General features: G+C 58.1%; 1 protein-coding gene across 10 annotated transcripts in view; it reads right to left on the minus strand.

The window, feature by feature from the left end:
* The window catches only part of TOM1L2 (target of myb1 like 2 membrane trafficking protein), an 82,937-nt gene that overhangs the window by 22,835 nt on the left and 36,460 nt on the right, over positions 1–23,642 (minus strand). For 7 of the 10 annotated variants that reach the window (XM_067717526.1, XM_067717525.1, XM_067717524.1 and 4 more), the window contains exons 2-6: positions 16,916–17,000; positions 11,213–11,291; positions 7,439–7,588; positions 3,043–3,177; positions 1,688–1,828 (exon numbers count right to left, since the gene is read on the minus strand). In XM_067717526.1, the coding sequence (XP_067573627.1) occupies positions 1,688–1,828; positions 3,043–3,177; positions 7,439–7,588; positions 11,213–11,291; positions 16,916–17,000 (590 nt within the window). Of the gene's footprint in view, positions 1–1,687; positions 1,829–3,042; positions 3,178–7,438; positions 7,589–11,212; positions 11,292–12,719; positions 13,438–14,361; positions 14,898–16,915; positions 17,001–23,642 lie in introns of those variants that run through there. The other 3 variants (XM_067717521.1, XM_067717520.1, XM_067717527.1) reach the window with 3 other exon arrangements.

Here is a 23,642-nt window from a genome sequence, read left to right on the forward strand (position 1 = left end):
GGGCCAGCTCCGTCTGCGTCTGCGCACGGGGGGCGCCGGCAGCTGGCAGCTGGGAGCCCCAGGAAGCGCGGGCAGTGCTGGGTTGGAGCGCGGGGGGAGGGGGCCGAGCGGGGCCTGCAGGGGAAGTGAGCCTCTCAGGCCCCGTTTCTGCTCCTTCACGTGGTGGAGAGCGTGGCCCCCGAGGTCCCTGCAGGTCTGGGGTCCTCGACTAGGAACCTCACAGTTGCAGGCTCTGGCCCGGAATCGAGGCTCCAAGCACAGTGACCTCTGAGCCGTGCCTTCCCCACCGGCTCCCCATCCAGGGGTGCCTGTCCCCACTGCCAGCTCCACAGAGCTCCCCAGAGCCGGGACCCGGGCTGCCTCTCCCACAGCAGGGACAGCTCTCTGAGCCTGTGTCCTCACCTGTGCAAAGGTGACCTCACGGGCCAGCCGTGGCCATCCAGGGGCACACCCCGCACTGCCCAGTCGGGTCTGCTGTCTCTCTTCACCGCATTCAGCCCCCTCTCGTCCTGCCCATGTCCCCTCGCCCATCCCAGACCCTCCTTCCAACCGCTCCCGAGCTCCCCCCGGGCGCAGACGGCCAATCAGGGGAGGGTCTCGGTGGCCGTCCAACTGCAAACGCGTCTGCCTTCCCTCTTCCCAGGGCCACCTGGGAGGCCTGGTGCCGGCTGTGGCGGGGGCCCAGGAGGGGCAGCGGTAGTTTCAGCTGCGGCCTCCACCTCCTCCCTGCTCTGGGGATCCCAGGGGGCTTCCTGCCACTGCCCAGCCAGCCCATGACGCCCGGTGGGCAGGAGAGAAGGACCGCCGCCCGGTCTACTGACAGGAGACCGAGGTTAAGCGACCCGGCTGAAGCCTCACCAGGAGCAGCGGGCTGAGCCCAGGCCTGTCCGATCCCAGGCCACCACCTGCCCGGCCGCCCCATCCTCGGGGCCCACAGAGCAGAAATGTGCGCACACTCCGCTAACCGGACACAGTCGCTTGAGCCCTCTGTCTAAATGAGGTTCCACAATAATGAAACTGTCGCAAATAGTAAATGAGGATTTAAAAAACAGAAACAGTGGATGGATTTTCTTTCAAGTCTGACCAATCCTCACTTTTTAACTAATGGAAGTTCTATAGATTCGTCTAAGGACTCGTCTCCAGACTCCTCCAAAAGAATCCAGGTTGGCATTGAGGCAGCATTAGCTCCGCGCACGGGGGGCGCCGGCAGCTGGCAGCTGGGAGCCCCAGGAAGCGCGGGCAGTGCTGGGTTGGAGCGCGGGGGGAGGGGGCCGAGTCGGGGAGACTGGGCGTTGCTCGGGACGCAGCAGGACTTGGTCCTTCCTGCAGGCTCCGCCCTGGCCCAGGCTGCCTTCTCTCAGGATAAGTCTAAACCTCTCTGTGGACACCCGAGGCCCTTCACAACTCCGCTGGCTCCCGGGCTTTTGGCCTCACCTCCTGCTGTGATTCTTGCCAGCCCCGCCCCCGCCCCGCCCCGTCCTCCAAACCGCCCACCTGCTGTGCCCGGAGCCCCCCACCTCCCACCTCGAGTGACCACCGCCCTGGACAGCGCGCCCTCAGGAGGGCCGGGCACTTGCACCCGTGTCGCCGACACCCTTCACAGGGCCCGTCTGGGGAGGCCTCCTCTGTCTCCTGGGAGACCGAGGGCAGCGGCAGGCTGGCCTGTGGCCCCTAAGCGTGCACGTACCTGCTCTGAATTGGCCGTGATGGGGCCCGCAGCGCTCAGAGCCGGGGCCTGCGGCACCAAGGAGGAGCCGCTGCTCGTCCTCGGCTGCAGCTGCGACTGGGACTTGGGCATGCTGGTAGCTGGGTCCACCTCCGGGACGCTCTGCACGGCAACGACAAAGCCTTCTGTCCGCCTGGGCCGCCTGGGCCCCCCCACCCCTCCTCCCTCCAAGAACCTCACAGACACCGAGGCGGGCCACAGAGGCAGCCCCCAGCGCAGCCTGTGCGGGCTCTGGCCACCCTCCCACCGTCAGGACCACCTCGGGATCGGAGGAGAGGGCCTGCTGGTAAGTTTTCTAATCAGGAGCCCCCGTTTGGCACCAGAAGGTTACTTTTTGGCCTTTACAAGCGGACTAATAGAAACAGTAATTATGCAATTTACTGAACGTTCTCTGTAACTACAGGAACCGCCACGCTGCTCTGCGTCACGATTCGAAGAATAAAACAGGTTTACTACACAAAGTGCAGCAAGTGGCTTGGAGGGATCATGTGAGAGAAACGCTAGGAAAGCCCAAGTCCTCGTGCTTCCCTCTGGGCCCCTCGTGACCCCTTGAACGTGAGCCGTGCCCACGCGGGAGGCCTGCACGGCACCGTCCCTCAGAGATGGACAAACGGGGCCGTGGTAGAGGGAGCTGGGGTGGGTGCCTCTCCCAGATCCTGAGCCTCCCGGTGCTCTCCCGGGGCAGAAGAGGGCCTGGCTGCCCCCGAAAAGGAAGGATGGCGTTGCCTGGGCACCTTCCCTCCTGAAGCTGCTAGCATGTGGGAGCTGCCCTCAGCGGGCCCTCCCGGGGCTTTGCATCCCAAGGCTGGCGGGAGTCAAGGGTGACCACTCATAGCCCAAAGTAAATTTTAGATCCATGTGACTTGTCCAGTTCAAAAACCCATGAACAGGGACCTCGCCAGCCCCTCGGCGTTGCCGATGTGGAGGTGGGGCTCCTCCGGCCGCCCTGGGAGACGCGGTCCCCACACCAGACGCCTGGGCTCGGGAGAGCAGGTGCCGCGCCCCTCCCAGGATGGCTCCACCTGAGCGGCCATCTCCATGACAGCGTCCACACGGCTCCTTTGTCACCTTCTCCCACAGTTGGGGTGAAAACCGGGGCGGGTGGGGGGTCCCTGAGCCACCAGCCACCAGCCGTCTCTCTCCCGCACCTGGGGCGGGTGGGGGGGTCCCTGAGCCACCAGCCACCAGCCGTCTCTCTCCCGCACCCACTCGTTATCAACAAGAAACGCCCTGGAGCCCTAAGGAGGCTGGTGACAAGCTGCATAATTCAGAGGCTGTCCCTGCAACAGGCCCTTGGGGACGCGGCCGAGGCTCACCCGCTGGGGTGTGTGTATGGGGGACAGCGCGTCCAGGTCGGCCATGGGGAACTCCATGCCCTTCCTCTTCAGCTCTTCGTAAGCGTGCACGACGCCCGTGAGGTCAGGGCTGCTCCGGAAGGCGTCGGCCCACGCCTGGAGGGGAGGAGGGGGCCTGTTAGGGGCGACGGGGCGCTCAGGGCTGCGGCCCAGCCACCCTGCTCCTTCTGCCAGTGCCACCAGGCTGAGCACGAATGAAAGCAAAGCACAGAACTCAGTCCAGCGTGGGGCACAGCCTAGAGCGGAGACGGAGCGACCACACCGAAGCATGGGGCTGAGCCCAGGAGATGTGCCTGGCAACGTGCGGCTGGAGAGGCCGCGCCCGCAGGATGCGCGGGCACAGCGGCGTGGCCTCCACGCTCCGCGCATGAAAGTCCAGGCTGACCCTAGTAGGTCAGGGAGCCGGAGTCCACACTGCCTGGCCGCCCATCCGACGGCCGAGGTGACTGCGGCCGGGGCAGGTGCACCCGCGCTACTCACAGCGCTGGCACCAGGCGCCCGTGTGCGACAGTCCGCTGGGAAGCTCGGCCACTAGCTTCCGTTATGTAAGACACAACACGGGGAGGAAGGAACACATATTTCAAAAGGCTGCCGCTCGTCTCTGATTCAAGGAACTGTCAAAATTTATCTTTAAATTCTGTTCTTTGGAAGTTATAGAAGGTATCAAAAAAGGAAGTTCCTCCAAAGGGCAGCCCCCAAGAGGGGCCCAGAGGACGAGGAACGCCGTCCTGCCTGCAGCTCTGTCGCTGCCACAGGGCCCAGCTGCTTCCCCCCATCTCTGACCAAGAGGGCAGTTTCCAAAAAGCCTCGTTCAGTTTGGCTGCTGCATCTCACTGACCACAAACCCTGCCGTGAGCCTGGCCTCCCGGGGCCTGCTCATCCAACCTGCACACGCAGGGACTTAACGCCCACGTCAGGACAGCCCCTCGTGGTCACACTTCCTCCTGGACGCTGGTGGGGGGCGCGTTTCACTGTCCACGGGGAGGCGGGGAGAAGCAGGCGGCAGTCAGCTCCTCCTGGAGCCGCCTCCGGCCTTCGTTGTTGCAGAAAGACAACAGCTCCAGGGGAGCCCTTTTAACTTATGCTGCCTTCCACCCCCAGCAGACAGACATAAGAAGACCACGACTGTTCTCTCCAGTCGGCGGACACTTCTTGGGGCACCTGTCCAGCAGCGATCAGCAGGCCCCATGGACGGCCCCGCAGGGGGTACATGTGCCCAGCTGAGCAGTTACGGCCTCCTGCTTCAGGAGCCTGGCCCTGGGCCCTCGGAGGGCTGGGCTGCTCTATGGGTAGATGTGGGCCCTGGGTCGCACCCACATGCCAGCCCGGACCAGGGAGCAGGGAGAGCCTGCCTGCTGGGACGGCGCGGACACTCAGAAGGTCTGTCCCCTCCCTGGCCGTCACCCCGGGGCTCTGGGTAGCCTGCCTTGTCATGACCAGCACTGCTCGGCGCGGACACTCAGGAGGTCTGTCCCCTCCCTGGCTGTCACCCCGGGGTTCTGGGTAGCCTGCCTTGTCATGACCAGCACTGCTCGGCGCGGACACTCAGGAGAAGGTCTGTCCCCTCCCTGGCCGTCACCCCGGGGCTCTGGGCGGCCTGCCTTGCCATGACCAGCATGTCCCCTCCCTGGCCGTCACCCCGGGGCTCTGGGTAGCCTTGCCATGACCAGCTCTGCTCTTTGCCCAGGCAGCTGGGGTTGGCATCCGCTATCTAAGCAGCCAAGCAGTCCCGGCTAATCGCCCCCGTCCTGCGCGGGACCCCTGTGCAGTCTGGGTGCGGGGCTGCTAGCAGAGTCTGTGTCCACGGCAGTGCTCTCTACTGACCACACCCCTGACGCCAGCACCTTGGGGGGAAGCACAGGGCGGGAGATGCCGTGTGCCTTGGGCACCTTCCGGGCCGGTGCCCACACCTGTGCCCCCCAGCTGCCGAGTCTCCCGGGGGCACAGAGAAGGCAGTCAGACAGCATTTGTCAAGTCAGAGCGAACACGGCCTCACCGATGCGAAGATTCCTGCTGCAGGGACAGGGGAGCATGGCCACGCAGGCGGCCAGCGGACTGAGGTGACGGTGACAGCGCAGGAGCCCCTCTAGACAGCTGGCCCCGCTGAGAATCACGACCCTGCCTCAGGGGCCGTGGCCTCGGGAGGTCTGCTTCCCCACAAGAAGCCAGGGAGCGGCAGGGCGGTTGCTGTCAGAGCAGAAGGCCTGTCCTGGGAGCTGTGGGTCAGCATCACAGCGCCCGCTCACTGCCCTACGCCCTGCCCCGCCCACCCGTGCCCACGTGTCAGGGGTTGGAAGGCCCAGAGGGAGTTCCGATCTCCTTTCCCCTGGGTCGCACACCAAAGAAAGGACTAAAACCTTATGCAAACATGAGCCATTTGCTCCAGACCCCTCAAGCCTCTCACTGCTGTGGTCTCTCCCGCTGCGGAGCACAGGCTCTGGACACACAGGCTCCGGATGCGCAGGCCCAGCGGCCATGGCTCATGGGCCCAGCCGCTCCGCGGCATGTGGGATCCTCCCAGACCGGGGCACGAACCCACGTGCCCTGCATCGGCAGGCGGACTCTCAACCACTGCGCCACCAGGGAAGCACTCGACAAAGTTTTAAATCATCCAATTTCAGATCAATAAACAATTGCTGATTTAAACAATGGGTTCCGTTCCCTGGACAAAAGGAAGCTGCTGCGCCATCCTGCTCGTGCTCCTGGGGTTCTCACTCACAGGGACAGGGTTTCGGGAGCTGCCCATCCACAGAATCTACTGCAAGCCCGGCCACCGGCTCCCTGACACCTCCTGAGAACACAGCCCCCCCCGGCTCCCCCTGCCCCTCCCACCCCCCGCCATCAGCTCCCCTCTTCAGTGGAAAGAAAGAGAATTTTTAGACACTACTCTGGGGGGAGTGCGGGAGGCAGGGATGAGGTTCCTTCACCAGAACCGTGTCCTTTCTGTTCTGGAACAACCCCAGGAAGAGGCTGAGGGTGGCGTAGAGCGGGGGGATGTCCCACAAAGGGGACGTCACGGGAGGCCCGCCCTCTGGACAGGCCCCCTCCTCCTGGGCCACCGGGAGCCCTGTCCCTTCCAGAAGGGCCTGCTGCATCTGGCACGCTGTCCTCCTGAAGGGCAGGGTCCCTTGAGCACACGAGCCCGAGGGGGTGTCTTTCCGTGCGGCCCAGGGAGGTGGGGTGGCAGGAGGGCAGCCAGAGGACACGGCTGCCTGGCTGAATGGAGGGATTAGGCGTGGAGGGGAGCGGGGAGGGACGGGCATCCTGACTTCACAGCGGACCAGACGGTGGCAAACGTGCACTGGAAACGCCAGCTCTGTGGGCCACCCTGGGACCACGATGCCTGGGATCGGCGTTCTAGGAAGGTGTCAGAGGGACGGTGGGTGGGGAGCGAGGGGGCCGTGCAAAGAGAGACTTTCTGAAGTCTCCCGTGCCTGTGGGGACACAGGTGCTGGAGACTTCAGAAAAGCTGCAGCCCTCGCCCTCCCAGGGGACCATCAGACCTTAACTTCTCATTTTAAAAGCATATTCAACATGGAAATAACATCACCTTCTTTCCAAGACGGGTTTAAAAAGGCCAACGGGATGCAAAACCTCTGTGCACCCGTCAGACGGGCTATGAGGAAGACGATGGCGAGGACGTGGGACACTAGGACACCTGCTGCAGGCGGGGTGGGGGGGGCCGCTGGCGGGGGCGCCGCGTGGGAGCAGCCTGGAGGCAGCTCCTCCAGCCCCAGCCGAGCCTTCGGAGGAGGTGGCCCTGGCCGACACCCGGACGGCACCCTCCCGAGAACCGCCCAGCTAAGCTGTTCCCGAAGCCCTGGCCCACAGAAATCAGGAGGCAATAAACGTCTGTTGCTCTAAGCTGCTAAGTCTGGGCTAATTCGTTACCGGACGATGCATGACGAACACGTCCCAAAGTGTCACCTGTGCTCTCGACGCCTCAGGCCTTTGCACACACCGCTCTCTACCTGCCATACCCCTTGCACTCTGCCTTTCCACCCAGCTTGTCACCCCTCAGGGTTCAACAGAATTGTCACGTCCTCAGTGAATCCTGAACACCACCCCCACGACCCCAGAGTTGGCCCCGCCCTGTGGCACGTGGCCCCGGCACGTGGCTCCGTTAGGCTCCAGGCCTGTCCCCCACGGGCAGCCGAGGGCCAGGCACCCGGACACAGCCAGCAACGGCCAGGAGAGCCACCGCTGAGGGTGTCATCTCAGCGGGATGAGGGTAAAAAACAAGTGTTTCTCAACCAATATTTAAACCCAGAAGCACCCATCCTTTCCTCCAAATGATGGGGAAGCGTGAGGACTTGCTGCTGGGAGGCCCCGCCTTCCTCTCTCCCCGCCGACCCACCTGGATGAGAGCCAGCACCTTGTCCTGCACAATGGTTGGGGGGTTGCTCTTGGGAGAGATGATTTTGACCAGGACGCCGTCGATGAAATCCCGGTTGGCCACGAGGACGTGGAAGCGGTGGCCACAGTTCTTCACGCACGTCTCCAGCACCTGATGCGGGCGGGATGGAAACAGAGGTCACCCCCAGGGGCCAAGGAGACGCGGCCCCCTCTCCCCACTGCCGACCATCCTGCCGATGGGCTCCTCCAGAGGCAAACCCTTCTGCAGGACACAGGTGGCCCCTTGCTGGCTGGGGTCTCTGGGCCTGCACAGCAGTCGGGCGGCACTGGATCCGCACGAGAAGGGTACTGGGGTCTCAGCGGGGTCAAAACGACCAAGCATCCCTGGAAACGAGCCTCTGGGCTGGTGGCAACAGCCGGTGGATGCGGGCCCTCCCGGGCGGAGCCCACTGGAGCAGCCTGCGCTGCTGGTGAGTTACTGGACCTGGTCGTGAAGAGGCGAATGCCCCACACGGCCGCACAACCCTGCTTCCACAACTGAGACCGGCCGTGACCCGGGTCTCTCACCCCCATATGCGGTTTGTGGCCTTGGCCACATTCGAATCAACTCTGCCCCTCCTTCCTCGTCCGGAAAAGTAAGTTACACAGGCCTCGGCCACTAGAAGAGCACAGCGCTTGTGGGCTCTGAGCAATGGCCAGCACGGGCTTGAATCTCAGGTCCACTTTCAGGGCCAGTCTGTCTGAGCTCGGCTTCCCTGCCTGCAAAGTGGGCGCGAGTGCCCTGCTGCAGGACTGCAGTTAGGGTGAGCGTGTCTGAAGCGCAGACCTGCCTGGCGGGCCAGTGCAGGAGGACGTGTCACAGGGTTACTGTCCTGGGCCCCCACCGCACGAGCGAGGGGCCTTGAGCTCACAGCACCCACTGGAGGGTCCCTCCAGCCTCGCAGGCAGCTCTCCGGACCCCTTCGCTCTCTGGAAACCCCCTGACCCGGACGATGAGCCGGCCCCTCCCACGCCGGCACCCAGGCCACAGCTGGCTGGTGGGGACTGCCTCCACGGAAGGACGTCACCAGCATCAGGGGACACTGCTGGCCGCCTTGCTTCTCCTCATTCGCCTAAACTAACTGACCACTGGTGACCCCAGGCAGCCACTCCCCGGGGCTAGGGTCGGACAACGGGGCTTTCCCTGGACAAAGCTTGGTCATGGAGAAAGTTCCTAACACTGATGTTAGGAATGTGACTGCATGGCTGACCCAGGGGAGACCCTTTCATGTTGTATGTCATTTCACTCCATCCTCACAACTCATTCACCCTTTTTAAGTGGAGGCTGTTATCCCCTTTTTTTCCCAGAGTTAAAAGGCTTAGAAGGTGAAGAAAGTGGTGTAGGTACAAATTGCTGGTCAGGCCAGAAGCAGGACAGGATCCCCTGCAGCCTCCTCTGAGCCTCCGCCCGCCCTGAGGCACAGGGCCACCCTCCTCCAAGATCAGTGAGTGCCTCAGACGACAGGCAACCACTGCCACACTCTCGTTCCCTCATTCGGTCCTTAAAATGCCCTGGACAGAGGCGGTGGGGCCGCCCGGCAGAGCAGGAGCTGTGGAAGTGCTCCCGGCTGGCAAGCCCACTGCAGGCTGCTCTACCAAAAAGGCAAATCTGTCGCTGTGGGTTGTTGGTCCTGAAACACGGTGGGAACTTTCCTGAATGCAGCTAAGGCCCGCGGAGTAGGCAAACAGCGCCTCCAAGCAGTCAGAGCAGCACTGATGACTGAGCAGGAAGCCCCAGACCTCTGACCAACTCCTATTTGGGGTACATCCTGACAACCTTGGTGGGGGCAGATATGAAGTTAAAAGGCCCTCAGGAAGCAGGAGGACTGTGATGGACGAACAGGGTTAGTTCAAGGACAAGACAGAGAAGCCACGAGAGCAGACGTGAGCCCAGGCAGTGTGTGCCAGGCTGGGCCTCCAGCGGACGAAAGATGGGTCTGCACCTTTCACAAATCTCCCAAAGGCATTACGGGATTTGCAGCAAAGGCCTGACCACATCAAAATAAATAAATACTTAGGAATAAATCTAACCAAGGAGGTGAAGGATCTGTGCCCTGAAAATTACAAGACATTGGTAAGAGAAAGTAAAGACACAAGTAAATGGAAAGGTATCCCATGTTCTCGGATCAGAAGAATTAATACTGTTAAAATGTCCACAGTACCCAAAGCCATCTACAGATTTCACAGAAACAAAAAAAACAATCCTAAAATTCATATGGAACCATAAACGACCCTGAACAGCCAAAACAATCCTGAGAAAGAAGACCACAGTGGGAGACATCACACTTCCTGATTTCAAACTATATTATAAAGCTATAGTAAGCAAAACAGTGTGGTATTAGCATAAAAATAGACACACAGACCAATGGAACAGACCTGAGAGCCCAGAAATAAACCCTCACATATACTGTCAACTAACATTTCACAAGGGAGCCAAGAATACTCAACGGGGAAAGGACAGTCTCTTCAATAAATGATGTTGGGAAAACTAGATATTCACATGCAGAAGAATGAAACTGGACCTCTAACTTACACCAGTCACAAAAATTAATTTGAAACGGTCTAAAGACTTAAATGTAAGACTTAAGGAAACACTAAATGGTGGCCCTCATGCTCTACTACAGGAAGGAAGGAATGGCAGGGCCCACGGTGGAGAGATCTCCATCCCAGGCAGCTACCACGATGCTGGGCATGGAATGGGAGGTGTTTAGATGCCAGGAAAATGGCCTGCGTGCTAAGAGTTCGTGAGTTTTGCCTGTCCCTGGTGATTTCTGTTTCTGAAAACAGTTCATTTTGGGCATCACTGTGGGTTTAGTGAAAGCTGCAGTTGAAATTCTGAGGAAAAAACAAAAGCTTTCAACTGCCTGTTTCTCAACTGGTCTTTTTCTCATTATTCAAACGCCAATTCCCTGGCAGAGAACTCTAATAAGTCTTGGGTTTTCACTTGGGCAAGAAATCCAAACAGTTTCTCTGCTTTAAAAGGAACATGTTATGGCTGTTTTGGATAAACAACCCACTACTCAACCCTACAGGGAGGTCCACATGCTGACCTGTTACAGTTTCTATTAGAGGAACATGTTGTGGCCTGGTTTTTGCCACATTTGAAAAAATGTTAGCTTTCAAGACAGAAATAATACCTGAAGTTGTCCCTTTTAATTTTCTGACATCTGAAAGACGGGCAAAAACCTGGTCTGTTCCTTCCTGAAAGGAGTCACTTGCTGACTTTCCCTAGAACCTCTGCGGCGATGTTCAGTTTTTATCCCATGATCCAGTTGGCACCTCACTAGCTGTGAAGTCTGGGCAAACTTCTGGCCTCTCCGAGCCTCAGTTTCTGCATCCGTAAAAGCGGACGATGAAACCTATTTAGGAAGGTTTCTGGAAGCATTTGAGTTAACATCTGAAGAGCTAGCCTAGTCTCGGGCAGGTGCTCGGTGGAAGCTGGCACTTTTACAAGGAGGAAGCTGACCCCTAGAGAAGCAGCTGGCCTCAGTGCCTCACAGCAGGCTGCTGGCCCCCGGGGACCCACGCCCAGGCCTGTGGCTTCTCTGCTCTGGGCTTCTGCACCGGACAACACTGCCCGTGCCGCGTACCTGCTGGCTCACCCGTCTCAAAGGGTGGACACACTGGGGCGGCAGCAGGAGGCACAGCTACCCCTAGCAGCGCTCACTCCAGGCTGTCCCCCAGCTGCGGCTCCCGGACGTTCTCCCGCCCTGGGGGAGGGCAGGGGGGCACTCACCGTCAGCGCCAGCATCACCTCTCGGTAGTTCCGGTTCCCGTTGAGCCGCTTCTTCAGGGCTCGAATGGCATCCTTTGGCCTGGAGAATAGACATATGCAGATCCTGCCAATCCCACCGGAGCCCCAGCCTACAGAGTCAGGGCCACTCGTGCCAACTAGCATGTACACGAGGTTACTTGCTACCGCCCGTTTGTAAATGTGAAAGACTGGAAACAAACGAAATGTCTATCAATGTGAATCAGGTTGAATTAAATTGTGCTTATCCATACAACGGAGTACTATGCAGCTGCACAGAAGAATAAACACTCTTAACGCACCAAAAATACAGACTAGCGTCATCTGCAGAGCAGGGCAGAGGGGACGCAGCCATGTGAGCTACAAAAGGACAAGGAATGCCCAGCGCACACACCTTTGCCAGGAGGGGACCCTGGAGGGAGCCGCCCCTGGGGAGGGCGCCAGGGCCGAGGAGGAGGGGCTGTTCCCCAGGTCGCAGGCTGCAGCCCTCTTGAATTCCACATCACGTGCAAGTATGATTTACCCAGAACAATAACCAGCCTGCCACTGGTGGGTTCACTGAAGGGACCCCGCCAGAGAAACACAGGCGAGAACGGCCAGGTCCCTGTGCAGAGCTGGATGTCCAGGTTCCAGGCTCTGTGGAACTCCTTTTTCCCTGAGAAAACTGAAGTCTGCTCAAAACCCTGGGAGTTGTGTGTTTTGGTACCAGATCTGACCCGGCTTCCCGGGGGCCCTGTAGGCAGAGCTGCAGGGTCCTCCAGCTGACAACAGCTCTGTCATATGCCAACTGTCTGCTCTCAGTACACACTCCTGCTGAAACCACAGCCACGCTGGGAGGCGGGTCTCCAGCCAGCCCCTGAGGGCATCTACCTGGCGCAGTGCCCGTGTCTAAGGGTCCCCCGGTGCCCATGGCCCGCTCTGGGGAACCCCGCCCTCTGCTATCACAAGTGGGCTCCTGCCGCCCACCCATCAGCAGGCCAGCATAATCTGGGTCTTTCCTAAAGTGAAGGTTCATAAATCGGGGCCTCCTATTCCGACAGTTTGGAAATACAATCTATTTACCAGGACTTCCCTGGTGGTGCAGTGGTTAAGAATCCGCCTGCCAATGCAGAGGACACGGGTTCGAGCCCTGGTCTGGGAAGATCCCACATGCTGCAGAGCAACGAAGCCCATGCACCACAGCTACTGAGCCTGCACTCTAGAGTCGGCGAGCCACAACTACTGAGCCTGCGCGCCTAGAGCCCGTGCTTCACAACAAGAGAAGCCACCGCAATGAGAAGCCCGTGCACCGCAAAGGAGAGTAGCCCCCTCCCGCCGTGACTAGAGAAAGCCTGTGCCCAGAAACAAAGACAAAAAAAAAAAAATACTCTCAAGAAGTGTGTGAGGGAGCTGGGGAAGGAGAGGGGAGCAGCTCTGCCAATCAGCCCAATTTCAACAGAAACACACAGAAGCAAGGCGAGGCTTCTAGAAGGAATAAACAGACCCGAGTCACCTGAAGCATGGCTTCCCCGCGGAACTTCTCGGCTCCCTGGGGAGGGGTTCCTGCCAGGTGTGTTTGCAGTGTGGCTGCAGTTCCCAAACAGGGGTGCTGATTTCTGCAAACATGGGGCTCGACAGGCTCTCGGCTTTGAGGACTTGGTGGCCTGGGGCTGATGAAGGTCAGCAGCCGCCGGCCAGGAGCGGGGACTGATTTCCTGTCTCAAAGGCCCTGCCGGGCACGCTCTCATCCCTCCTCTTGAACTTCCACGGGGCACTATATGGGAAGAGCCTCCCAGGGCTCTGCTCACTTGTGACTCATGGAGCTCCTGGGTTGGGGGGCACGCGGTGGCGGGAAATCAGAGAGGCGGCGGCTCCCGGGTTAGAGAGAAAGTGAAAATCCACCAAAAATCCATCGGGGAAGTGCTGCTTGAGAGGCACTGGGGACACCAAAGCAAGTACTTCTCCCTCTCCCCGGGGAAGCAGCCTCGGAGACAGAATCAAAGTCCTGTCAGAGGAACCACACAGCAGCCCATCAGACGCAGAGCAGGAAACTGGGAGAGGGGAGTGGGGTGCTGGAGCCCAGCAGAGCAGGAAAGGGCCCCAAGCAGGGGGAGAGGTCGGGGCTGCGGGAGCTGGACCCCAGACCCAGAAGAGACCTTCTCTCTGGTCATCCTGAGCCCACCTTGTCCTTCGGCTCCAGAACTGCCACCTCTGAGCTGCTTCCCACTTACCCCGCGGGGGGGCGATGCCCCGCCCCGCCCACCCTGGACACCTCCTCTCCTCCTGGCCGCCCCCTCCCAGCTGTTCCCTTGCTCCATTGCATTTATCTGGGGCTACTCCAGTTTAGAGGCTGGGGCACAAAGAGTCCATGAGCTGGGGACGGTCCAAGATGGTCATGGAAACGACCAGGTCAGGGGATGCTCACCAGAGCCGCATGTCAGAATTGCCTGAAGGGCATTTATTAAATCCACACGCCTGCTGCATCTAACCTGGCAGGTCTGGGGGAGGCCCGGTAAACAGGGTCTAAAACATCCCGGGGAGGTCATCTAGCCAGGGCACTCCTGCCTAGTGACCAAGGGTCCAGGGCACGAGGGACAGCCACACAAGGCCCCAGGCTGGAGGTGACCTCAGCCTGGGTGTTAGGGCAAGCCCAGGGAGGGGCCTGCAGGACAGCTCACCAAATCGGTGCCCAGCAGGACCGTCTCCCAGAGGTGAGCTCCGAATAAATAAAGGGAGCACAGACAGAGCTCCCGTGCTAGAGCCTGAGCCCCTCATCATTAAAATGGTCTGGCCCTGCCCTGTCGGGCTGGAGGGTGCTGCCTGAGCTGGTGTGGGCCGGGGCTTCGCATGGGCCGGGCACAGGGCGGGGCAGTGAAGCCACGAGCGGCCACTGCTGGGGCCCACTTTATACCCGAGCGGACCGAGACGGGAGGGGAAGCCACCCAGGGTCACCCAGGCCCCTGGTCCCTCTCTCCTGCCCTGCCATCCACCCACCTTGCCCGCTGACCCCTGGGCGGCTGCTGGACCCCACCTGGATGCCCCTCCCCAGGCGCCTGGCACTGGTCTCCCTCGTGGAGCCCATGTCGCCCTGGGTCACGACCCCCTTCGTCCTCAGGCCCTGAGTCCCCAGGGACTTTATCCACTTACTCTCTTACCTCACGAATGTGTCCAGGTGGTGGAGATGTGGCCGTAAGGAAGACAGATGCCTGCCTTAGGGAGCTCGGGGCCCAGGGCTTTGGGGGCGAGACAGACACTCCCTCCCACACACATCAGAACACACGAGTTTGAGCTGTGGCGAGCCCAAGTACAATACGGGCTGTGAGGGGATCACACAATGGGGGCTTATCCGCGGGGCGTTGGGACAGGGAGAGGGCAGGCTTCCCCTCATTCAGGAAGAGGCCGACAGCAGGGGCCAGGACCCTCCCTCGACAAGGCAGGGGGAGGGGCTGTGCTCCAGCCCCCATGGGACGAGGACGCTCCGTTCCGACACGTGTGCATGTTCCACGCTTCCTGGGGACCCGCAAGCTGGGCGTGAGAGTGGGAGGTTCACGGAACCAAAAGACCAGCGGGGCCAGAGAGACGTCAGGAAGGCCCGTGGGTGAGGGAGGAGCTCGGTGTGGCAGACGGAGGGGCGGGCGACATGGGCAAAGGGAGCTAGAGTGCCCGCAGCCTGAACCCCCTTCCGGCCTCTGGTCCAGATGCCCATCCCACCCCCCCGCACTTCCCACTTCCTCCCCTCTGCACCCACGGCCTCGGCCACCCGTCCAGCACCCGCCTCGGCCTCCAGAGGCCACGCCCCACCCGTGGGCTCAATAAACGTGGACAGGCCGGGGGCGGGGTGGGCAGGAAGGAGGCCAGGGGCTGCGGGGTTAAAATGCCTTCTCCTCAACACATCCTGTCTCCTGCCAGGACCGAGCTGGTCGCCTGCAGCTCCCCTCCCAGAGGGCTCCCAACCTGCTGCCCCTAGGGCGGCCAAGCCCTCCACCCCTCCCGCCAGCGCCGCCTGGGAAGGGCTTGAACCTTAGCTGAACCTCCAACCCGGCCTGCTGGGCCTCGGGATGCAGCTGCCCCGAACCTCGGATTATCTATCCTGTCTCTCTTCTCAGGCCCACGGCACAAATTCCACCGGCTCCGCCTTCAGGAATGCTCAGACTCTCATGGCTTTTCACCCCCTCTACTGCCACCCCAGTCAAAGCTGCCATCGCTTCACACCAGGGTGATTGTGACAGCCCCAGCCCAGCCGTCCTGGGCATGGCAGCCAGCGTGGTCCCTAAAATGAACCTCAGGGACTTCCCTGGTGGCCCGGTGGCTAAGACTCCATGCTCCCAATGCAGGGGACCCGGGTTCAATCCCTCGTCAGGGAACTAGATCCTGCATGCCGCAACTAAGAGTCCACATGCTGCAGCTAAAGATCCCAAGTGCTGCAGTTAAGACCTGGTGGAGCCAGATAAATTTAAACACAAAAAAAACTATAAAAAAAAATAAAATGGGGACTTCCCCAGTGGTCCAGGGGTAAAGAATCCGCCTTACAATGCAGGGGACGTGGGTTCGATCCCTGGTCAGGGAGCTAAGATCCCACATGCCGCGGAGCAACTAAGCCCACATGCCACAAACTACAGAGCCCACACCACAACTACAGGAGAGAAAACCCACGCACCACAACTAGAGAGAAGCCCGCGCGCCACAAGGAAAGATCCCGCATGCCTCAATTGAGACTTGATGCAGCCAAAAATAAATTAAATAAATCATAAATAAATCTTAAAAAATAAATAAATAAGATGAACCTCAGACCAAGTGGAAGACAGGGTCCCTGCCTGGATCCCGGCCCCCCGGCCCCAGTGCTGTCCCTCAGACGCAACAGAGCCCCTCTGTCCTGGGACTGTGCGCTGGGAAGCCCTTCCCTGGCCTGGTGCTCACACCTCCGCCCCTCGAGCCACCTGGGCCAGGCCCTCCTGGGTGACTTGTTCACAAGCACTCACCCCCAGCTCTTCCTCCCCAGCCATGTCACCAGCTGACCTGGGTGCGTGGTAACTGTCCTGCTCGTGGCGCAGGGGAGGGACTCTGTCTGTCCCGTCCCTGCTGTGCCCTCAGTACTCACTCTGGGACCCGGCATGAGGTGGTCACTCAGGACATGTTTGTTGAATGAAGGCAGGGCCAACCGTCAGAGGCTGGTCCCCAGCCTCCACGTGGCAAGGCCAGTAAGGACAGCGCCAAGGCCAGGGCTGCCCAGGTCTGGAGAGGGTTTAAGAGGGCGTGGCTACCGTAAATTCCATTTTTACAGTGTGGACAGAGGGCCACATACCGACTAATTTGGAAGCAGTACACATGGAATGTACCTGTGATGCAGAAGAGGACGTAAATACAGCAGCAAGAACAGACCCGGCAGCGCAGGGGTGGGGGGCCTGGGCCTCACAAGTCTTCCCCGCACCCCGCCTTCCACTACCCCACAGACCCCGGGGGCCTCTCCCTCCTGGGACTCCAGCCAGTCCCCAGGGCTGCAGAAGGCGGGAGGAGGTGGGGATCGTGCTGCAGGGGACCCCGAAGCCAAGCAACGTCATTCCCCTTGTGATTAAGAGGCGGTCACTGCTCTGACTGCGGGCGGGGGGAGGACGGTGAGGAAAACCACTTGTCAGACGTCAGGGCAGCGGGCTGCACACAGACCGACTCGAGCGGCCCGCCGCCCGCCTGCCCTGGGTGGGGGACACGCACCCTTCCTCCGTCTCATTGATGATGTCGCAGATCTCCATGTTCAGCGTCCAGTCCTCGCTCTGCAGGGAGCCGTCTGTAGCCTTTTCTGCAAATTCAGAAAGAAAACTGGCTTACACTTCTCCTGGAATAAGGACCCCGGCGGGGAAGAGGAGGGACCCGGACCCACCCCACTCTCCCACCAGGCAGATGGGCTGAGCCGACAGCACCTCTGGGTGCTGCTCCCACGAGAATACCTGGGAGGGGGGCCGGGGGCTGACTCCTAAGCCTGCCCTTCATTCACCAAACTCCCATGAGCTAGAACTAGAACTCTCAGAAGAGAATGCAGGGGAAAGGCTTCATGACATCGGGTGTGGCAATGATTCTACTCACGGATGTGACAACAAAAGCACAGGCAACGGAAGAAAAAATAGATAAACCGGACTGCACAGAAATTTAAAACTTTCTGTGCATTAAAAGACACAACCAACAGAGTAAAAACGGAGCAACCTACGGAATGTTAGAAAATATCTGCAAATCTGAGAAGGAGTTAGTATCCTTTAGAATAAATAAAGAAGACCTGAACAGACATTTCTCCAAAAAAGATATACAAATGGCCAATAAGTCCATGAAAAAAAAAGTGTTAAAAATCACTAGTCATTAGGGAAATGCAAATCAAAACAACGAGATACCACCTCACACCCACTAGGACGGCTGCTATCAAAAAAAACAGAAAGTAGGGACTCCCCTGGTGGTCCAGTGGCTAAGACTCTGTGTTCCCAATGCAGGGGGCCCAGGTTCGATCCCTGGTGGGGGAACTAGATCCCACATGCGTGACACAACTAAGAAGCCCGCATGCCGCAACTAAAAGACCCCTTTGCCACAATGAAGATCCAGTTACATAAAACAGCCATAAATAAAATATATATTAAAAAAAACAGAAAATAACAAGTGCTGGAGAGGATGTGGAGAAACTGCTTGTGCACTGTTGGTGGGAATGGAAAATGATATAGCCCTTATAAAAAATATGGCAGGGGGCTTCCCTGGTGGCGCAGTGGTTGAGAGTCCGCCTGCCAATGCAGGGGACACGGGTTCATGCCCCGGTCTGGGAAGATCCCACATGCCGCGGAGCAGCTGGGCCCGTGAGCCATGGCCACTGAGCCTGCGCGTCCGGAGCCTGTGCTCTGCAGCGGGAGAGGCTACAACAGTGAGAGGCCCGCGTACTGCAAAAAAAAAAGAAAAAAAAATATGGCAGGTCCTCAAATTATCAAAAAGAGAACTACCATATGATCCAGAAATTCCACTTTTGGGTACACACCCAAAAAGAGTTTCAAAAGAGTTGAAAGTAGGATCTCAAAGAGGTATTTTCACATTCATGTTCACAGCAGCTTTATTCACAATAGCCAGGAAGCAACCCAGGTGTCTAGACACAGATGATGGATAAACAAAATGTGGTAGGTTCACACAATGGAATATTATTCAGCCTCAAAAGGGAAGGAAATTCTGACACCTGCTCCAACATGAATAGAACCTCAAGGATATTATGCTGAGTGAAACAAGCCAGATACAAAAAGATAAATACTGTGTGATTCCACTTATTTGAGCATCCTAAAGTAGTCAAATTCATAGAGAGAAAGTAGAATGGCGGGTGCCAGAGGCTGGGGGAAGGAGGTGGTGAGTTGCTGCTGAATGCGGACAGAGCTTCAGTTTTGCAAGACGAGAAAGGTCTATAGAGCGGTTGCACGACAATGTGAATGTATTTAACACTTAAAAATGGTGAAGATGGCCAATTTTGTTATGTGTATTTTGACACAATTAAAAATTAAAAAAAAAAAAAATCCCCCTAAGGTAGGCATGATTCTCTCCCACATTTAGAAAGAAGGAAGTGAGGCTCAGAGGTTGGGTCCTTGGCCGGGATCACATAGCTGAGTTGGTGGCACTGACATCCGGTCTCAGGTCTGTCTGTCTCTAACGCCTAGGCATTTGCTGATATGGCCTCAGCAGTTAGCACAGGCGAGTTTGGACCCAACGTTGGGATCTTAGCTGAATTCCAAGCCTGCCCCATCCTAACTGCACAATACTCAAGAGGGAGACCATCATCCCCCTTTCAACAAAAGCTTCAAACAACCCGCACTTCCACTGACGCTCCATAAAAACCCTGCGACCTCCGTATGTGTTGGAAGTGGCCTTGTTTTACCGGAGGCAGCTGCGGAGAAGGGACGCTTGCTTTGTACACAACACCCTGGAGCTCACACGCCCAAACGAAGGCTGTCCTTACAAGCGGTGAGCACACACTCCAAACAGCTACTGCTACTGCTCCAAACATCTGTGCAACAGCCTTCAGTCTGCATGGAAAAAGCCTCACTGCTTTAATTTTTACCGAAAAGGCTATATCCCCAAAATTTTCACCCCCTTTATTCGTCACCCTGGGCACCTAGACTACCTACCCGCGAATGAGCAAACCTGCCCCCAAGCGGTGAGAGTCACCCCTGATGAGCCCATGCGTGCGGTGGGCTGGGCGGGGGGCGGGGGTCTCAACCACCAGAGCCCACAGTGCCACTTGGCAGGAGCATTTGATCGGGGGAGAGCAGGGGCAGGCACGCGGGAGGAATGGCCAAAGCACCGTCCAGTCTAGAGAAGGGAAGACCGAGGGCAGAGGCTGCTCGAGGTGAGGGCAGAACGAGGCAGCGTCGGGACGACCCTTGCCCCCACACCCCACCCCACCCCCGCTCGCCCAGCCACTCGGCTCTCTGAAGGGCCCTCCCCTTCAAGGTGTCCACGCCCAGAGGAGGGGACTCCCCCCAGGGGCCACACAGCAGGGGTGTCTGCGGCCACAAACCCAGTGGCCTCCTAATAAAGCTGTCCTGCCTGCGACCCTACGGAGCCAGCGAAGGGACAGGCCAGCTGGCCAAAGGGCCGCCCTCCGGCGGTGGTCTGGCCAGTCACAGCACGGGCCACGGCACAGACTCGGGAAGAGAGAGCGGCAGTGGCACCGTGGCAGGGCCACGGGGACACTGTCTTGGAGGCTTAACAGAGGAAACGTTCAATCAATGAACCTCACATCCAAGTTAGGGGTAGCAGCAGAGTCCATGAACCTCCCCCTCCCCCGGCACCGGGAAGGGGGTCAAAGGCATGAGAACCCATCCTCGGGGTCAGCGCTTTCCATCCAATTACCGGCGTTCTGAGTTTTCAAGCTAAAAGATAGATACTCCTTTTGATTATAAAGAACCAACCCCCAAAGAATGCTGCTTTCTTTTCATTTTGCTGGATATGCCACAGAAATGCAGCTGTGGGTATTTGGCTCGGCTGAGACAGATGAAGGAGGTACGGCTGACAAAGGAGCTCAAATCAGTTCTCGTTTTCCTCTCCTCATAAAAGAATTCCCCCAGCAACAGAACTGAGTTGGATCTGATTGCCCTGCAACTGTGGCCACTCCCACGGGCTCCCTCCCTCCGTCCTGTCCCCAGGCCAGAGGACGCAAAGTTCAGGCTCATTTCTTTTATCACGTAAATTGTCAAAACAGAAGATAAATCCTGGTGCAACAGCAGAAACACAATGCTCCAGGGGACAAGGGCCAAGTCATTCCCGCCAGCTAGCCCTTGGGATGGAGAAAGATCAAAGCACCAGTGACCCGAGCTGCAAAGGGCTGACCTTTTAGAGGTCCCCGGTGATATGCTAATGACCAGGGGCTGAGCGGGCCTGGGCAGGGCAGGGCTGGACAGGGCTGTGAAGGGCAGGGCTGTGAAGGGGCAGACACAGCTCCCATTAAACCTTCAGCGTAAAAGAGTATGTCATCCTGATGCTGTTGCCATGGCATTTTCTCCATTCAGAAAAGGCTGCCTCCTGCCTGGTGCGGGCTGGGGGCCAGGGCGCCTTGAAGGTCGACCCTGGGACTTCCCTAGCGGTCCAGTGGTTAAGGCTCCGCGCTTCCACTGCAGGGGGCACGGGTTTGATACCTGGTGGGGGGCCGCTCGACCCTGCCAGCCATGACAGTGCCCTCTCCCAGCAGGGCTTTTCTCCAGCAGCCCACCCCTCACCCCTCCCACGCAGTGGGAAATCCCAGGCGGTCCTGCTGGGAGGAGCCTCGAGACCCAGTGGCTTGGTTTCTTGGCTGCGGACGTCCACACTCTGCTGTGAAATGGAGCAACCTCAGAAACAGCCAGCCCCAGAAGGCGGAAGAGGCTGGATTAGCATTTTTGCATTCAGCAACATCCTTCTGGTGAGAATGGAGGAAAAAACAGCCAAATTTTCTACCTCCCCAACAATCAAGAGTGTGAGAAGGAGCCCAGAGGTGCCGGCGCAAAGAAACAGCGTTCCGGGTTGCTTCGTGCCCGGTGTGGAGAACGGAGGAAAGGGGGTCCGGATGGGCAAGAAGCTCATCTGATGATACGCACCAATGACGGAAGCAGCCATCTGGATTCCGCATTGCTACATGCTAGTGGGGCAGGTGGGCACAGACCAGCCAGGGGGAAAGAAAAATCAACCCCAACACTGTACTCAGAGCCATGGTGGCCGCTTGCTCCAGATTCCTAACCTGCTCTGTGAATGTTAATTGCAGTTGGCCCTCTTCCACTGGAGAGCCTCGCCCCTACTTTATGGGATGTCCTTTTCTACGCCAGCAGGCCCCACTCCTCCTTCACCCCTCTTAAAAGGCAGATAAAGTACATCTGAACAGCCCGCAGACTACAGAGGCAGCTTCCTCTGGAACTTTAAGGCAAAATAAAACCCCGTGGTCCCCATGCCATGTACTTGAGATTAGCAGCCTGAGAAGTGCCCTGCACCGTCCTTGACCTGCGGGCAGGGAGAGGGAGACGGCCAGTCGTGACCCAGTCCAACCACAGCACTGGGGCCCCGAGCCCTGGGCCCTAGTGCCACGGGGCCATGGGGAAGTGAGTGGCAACCCCGCCCCTGCCCACCAACTGTGACAGACCACGGCAAGCCCCTGTAAGCAGGGCACATAGGACAAGACAAGCCAGGAAGAACCAGCCAGAGCTGGTGTGAAGTCCTCAGGGACTGGGTAAGCCCCTCTCCCCCACCCCGCAGCTGGAGAGGGCAGCGGGGTGGGTGGTGATGGAGAACTTGCTTCCAACCTTGGCTGCAGGTGAGACACCCCTGCCTGGGTCCCGCCCTGTGCCTTCCCACCAGAACCTGTGGGCACGAGGCAGGGACAGACAGACGTGTTCCAACAGCGCCAGGGGGCTGGGGGTCCCGCCCCGGGGAAGGAACGGGACACAGTCCTCCAGCTAACAGCCACTGAGGGCTGGGCATGGGGAAACAGCAGGAGGCAAGACAGACCGAGTCCCTGCCCTGCAGCTCGAGGACCCTGGCTCCAGTCCTGGCTCTGCCTGAGCTCCTGGACTCTGCTTCCCTTTTCTTCTCTGGTTCCTTCTCTAGGTGTTGTTTCCCGCCAAATGAGGCAACAGGTCTCAGTGATCTCTGATCCCCCCAGTCCCCTACCCCACTCTGACAGTACATTGGCCTATGATTTCTTTTCTTCTTTTTTTGGTGATTTTTAAAATAATATTTATTTATTTGGCTGTGCCGGGTCTTAGTTGCGGCACGTGGGATCTTTAGTTGCGGCACGCGGACTCTTAGTTGCGGCATGTGGAATCTAGTTCCCCGACCAGGGATTGAACCCGGGCCCCCTGCATTGGGAGCTCAGTGTCTTAACTACTGGGCCACCAGGGAAGTCCCCCATGATTTTTTTTGTGTGTGTGGTAAAATATACACAACATAAAATTTACCACCTTAGCCATTTCTAAACGCACAGCTCAGTGGCATTCCGTGCATGCATGTTGTGTGCAACCGCCATCGCCATCGTCTCCAGAAATTATTCATCTTCCCAAGCTGAAACTCTGTCTCCATGAAACCCTCACTCCCATCCCCCTCCCCCAGCTGCTGGCACCCACCCTTCTGCTTTCTGTCTTTAGGAAGTGACCCCTCTAAGTACCTCACATAAATGGATTCATACAATATTTGTCCTTTTTGTGACTGGCTTACTTCACGGAGCATAATTTTCTCAAGATTCATCCATGTTGGAGCAAGTGTCAGGATTTTCTTCTTTTCTAAGGCTGAATAATACTCCATTGCGCGTAGAGACCACACTTTGTTTATTCATCTGTATGGGCTGTTTCCACCTTTTGGCTACAGTGAATGATGCGGCTATGAACATTGGTGTGCAAATACCGGTTTGAGTCCCTGCCTTCCGTTCTTTTGGGTGTATACCTAGAAGTGGGATTGGTGGTCATACGGTGATTCTATGTTTAACTTTTTGAGGAACTGCCAGACTGTTTCCCCCAGCGGCTGCACCATTTTATGCTCCCAGCAGCAGTGCACAAGGGTTCCAATTTCTCCACACCCTCGTCTCCTTGTTATTTTGTATCTCATCACAGTCTTGATTTGCATTTCCTAATGACTTAGTGATGTTGAGCACCTTTTCACATGCTTATTGGCCAACTGTATATCTTCTTTGGGTAAATGTCTATTCAAGTCCATTTTTAAATTGGGTAGTTTGGTTTTTTTGTTGTTGAGTTGTAGAAGTTATTTAATTTTTATTTATTTATTCATTTTTGGCTGTGTTGGGTCTTCGTTGCTGTGTGCGGGCTTTCTCTAGTTGTGGTGAGCGGGGCCTGCTCTTTGTTGAGGAGCACGGGCTCTAGGCACGCGGGCTCCAGTAGTTGTGGCACACACGCTCAGTAGTTGTGGCACACAGGCTCTAGAGCACAGGCTCAGTAGTTGTGGCACACGGGCT

Source organism: Pseudorca crassidens, chromosome 19, assembly GCF_039906515.1.
Source record: "Pseudorca crassidens isolate mPseCra1 chromosome 19, mPseCra1.hap1, whole genome shotgun sequence".
Classification (NCBI taxonomy): domain Eukaryota; kingdom Metazoa; phylum Chordata; class Mammalia; order Artiodactyla; family Delphinidae; genus Pseudorca; species Pseudorca crassidens.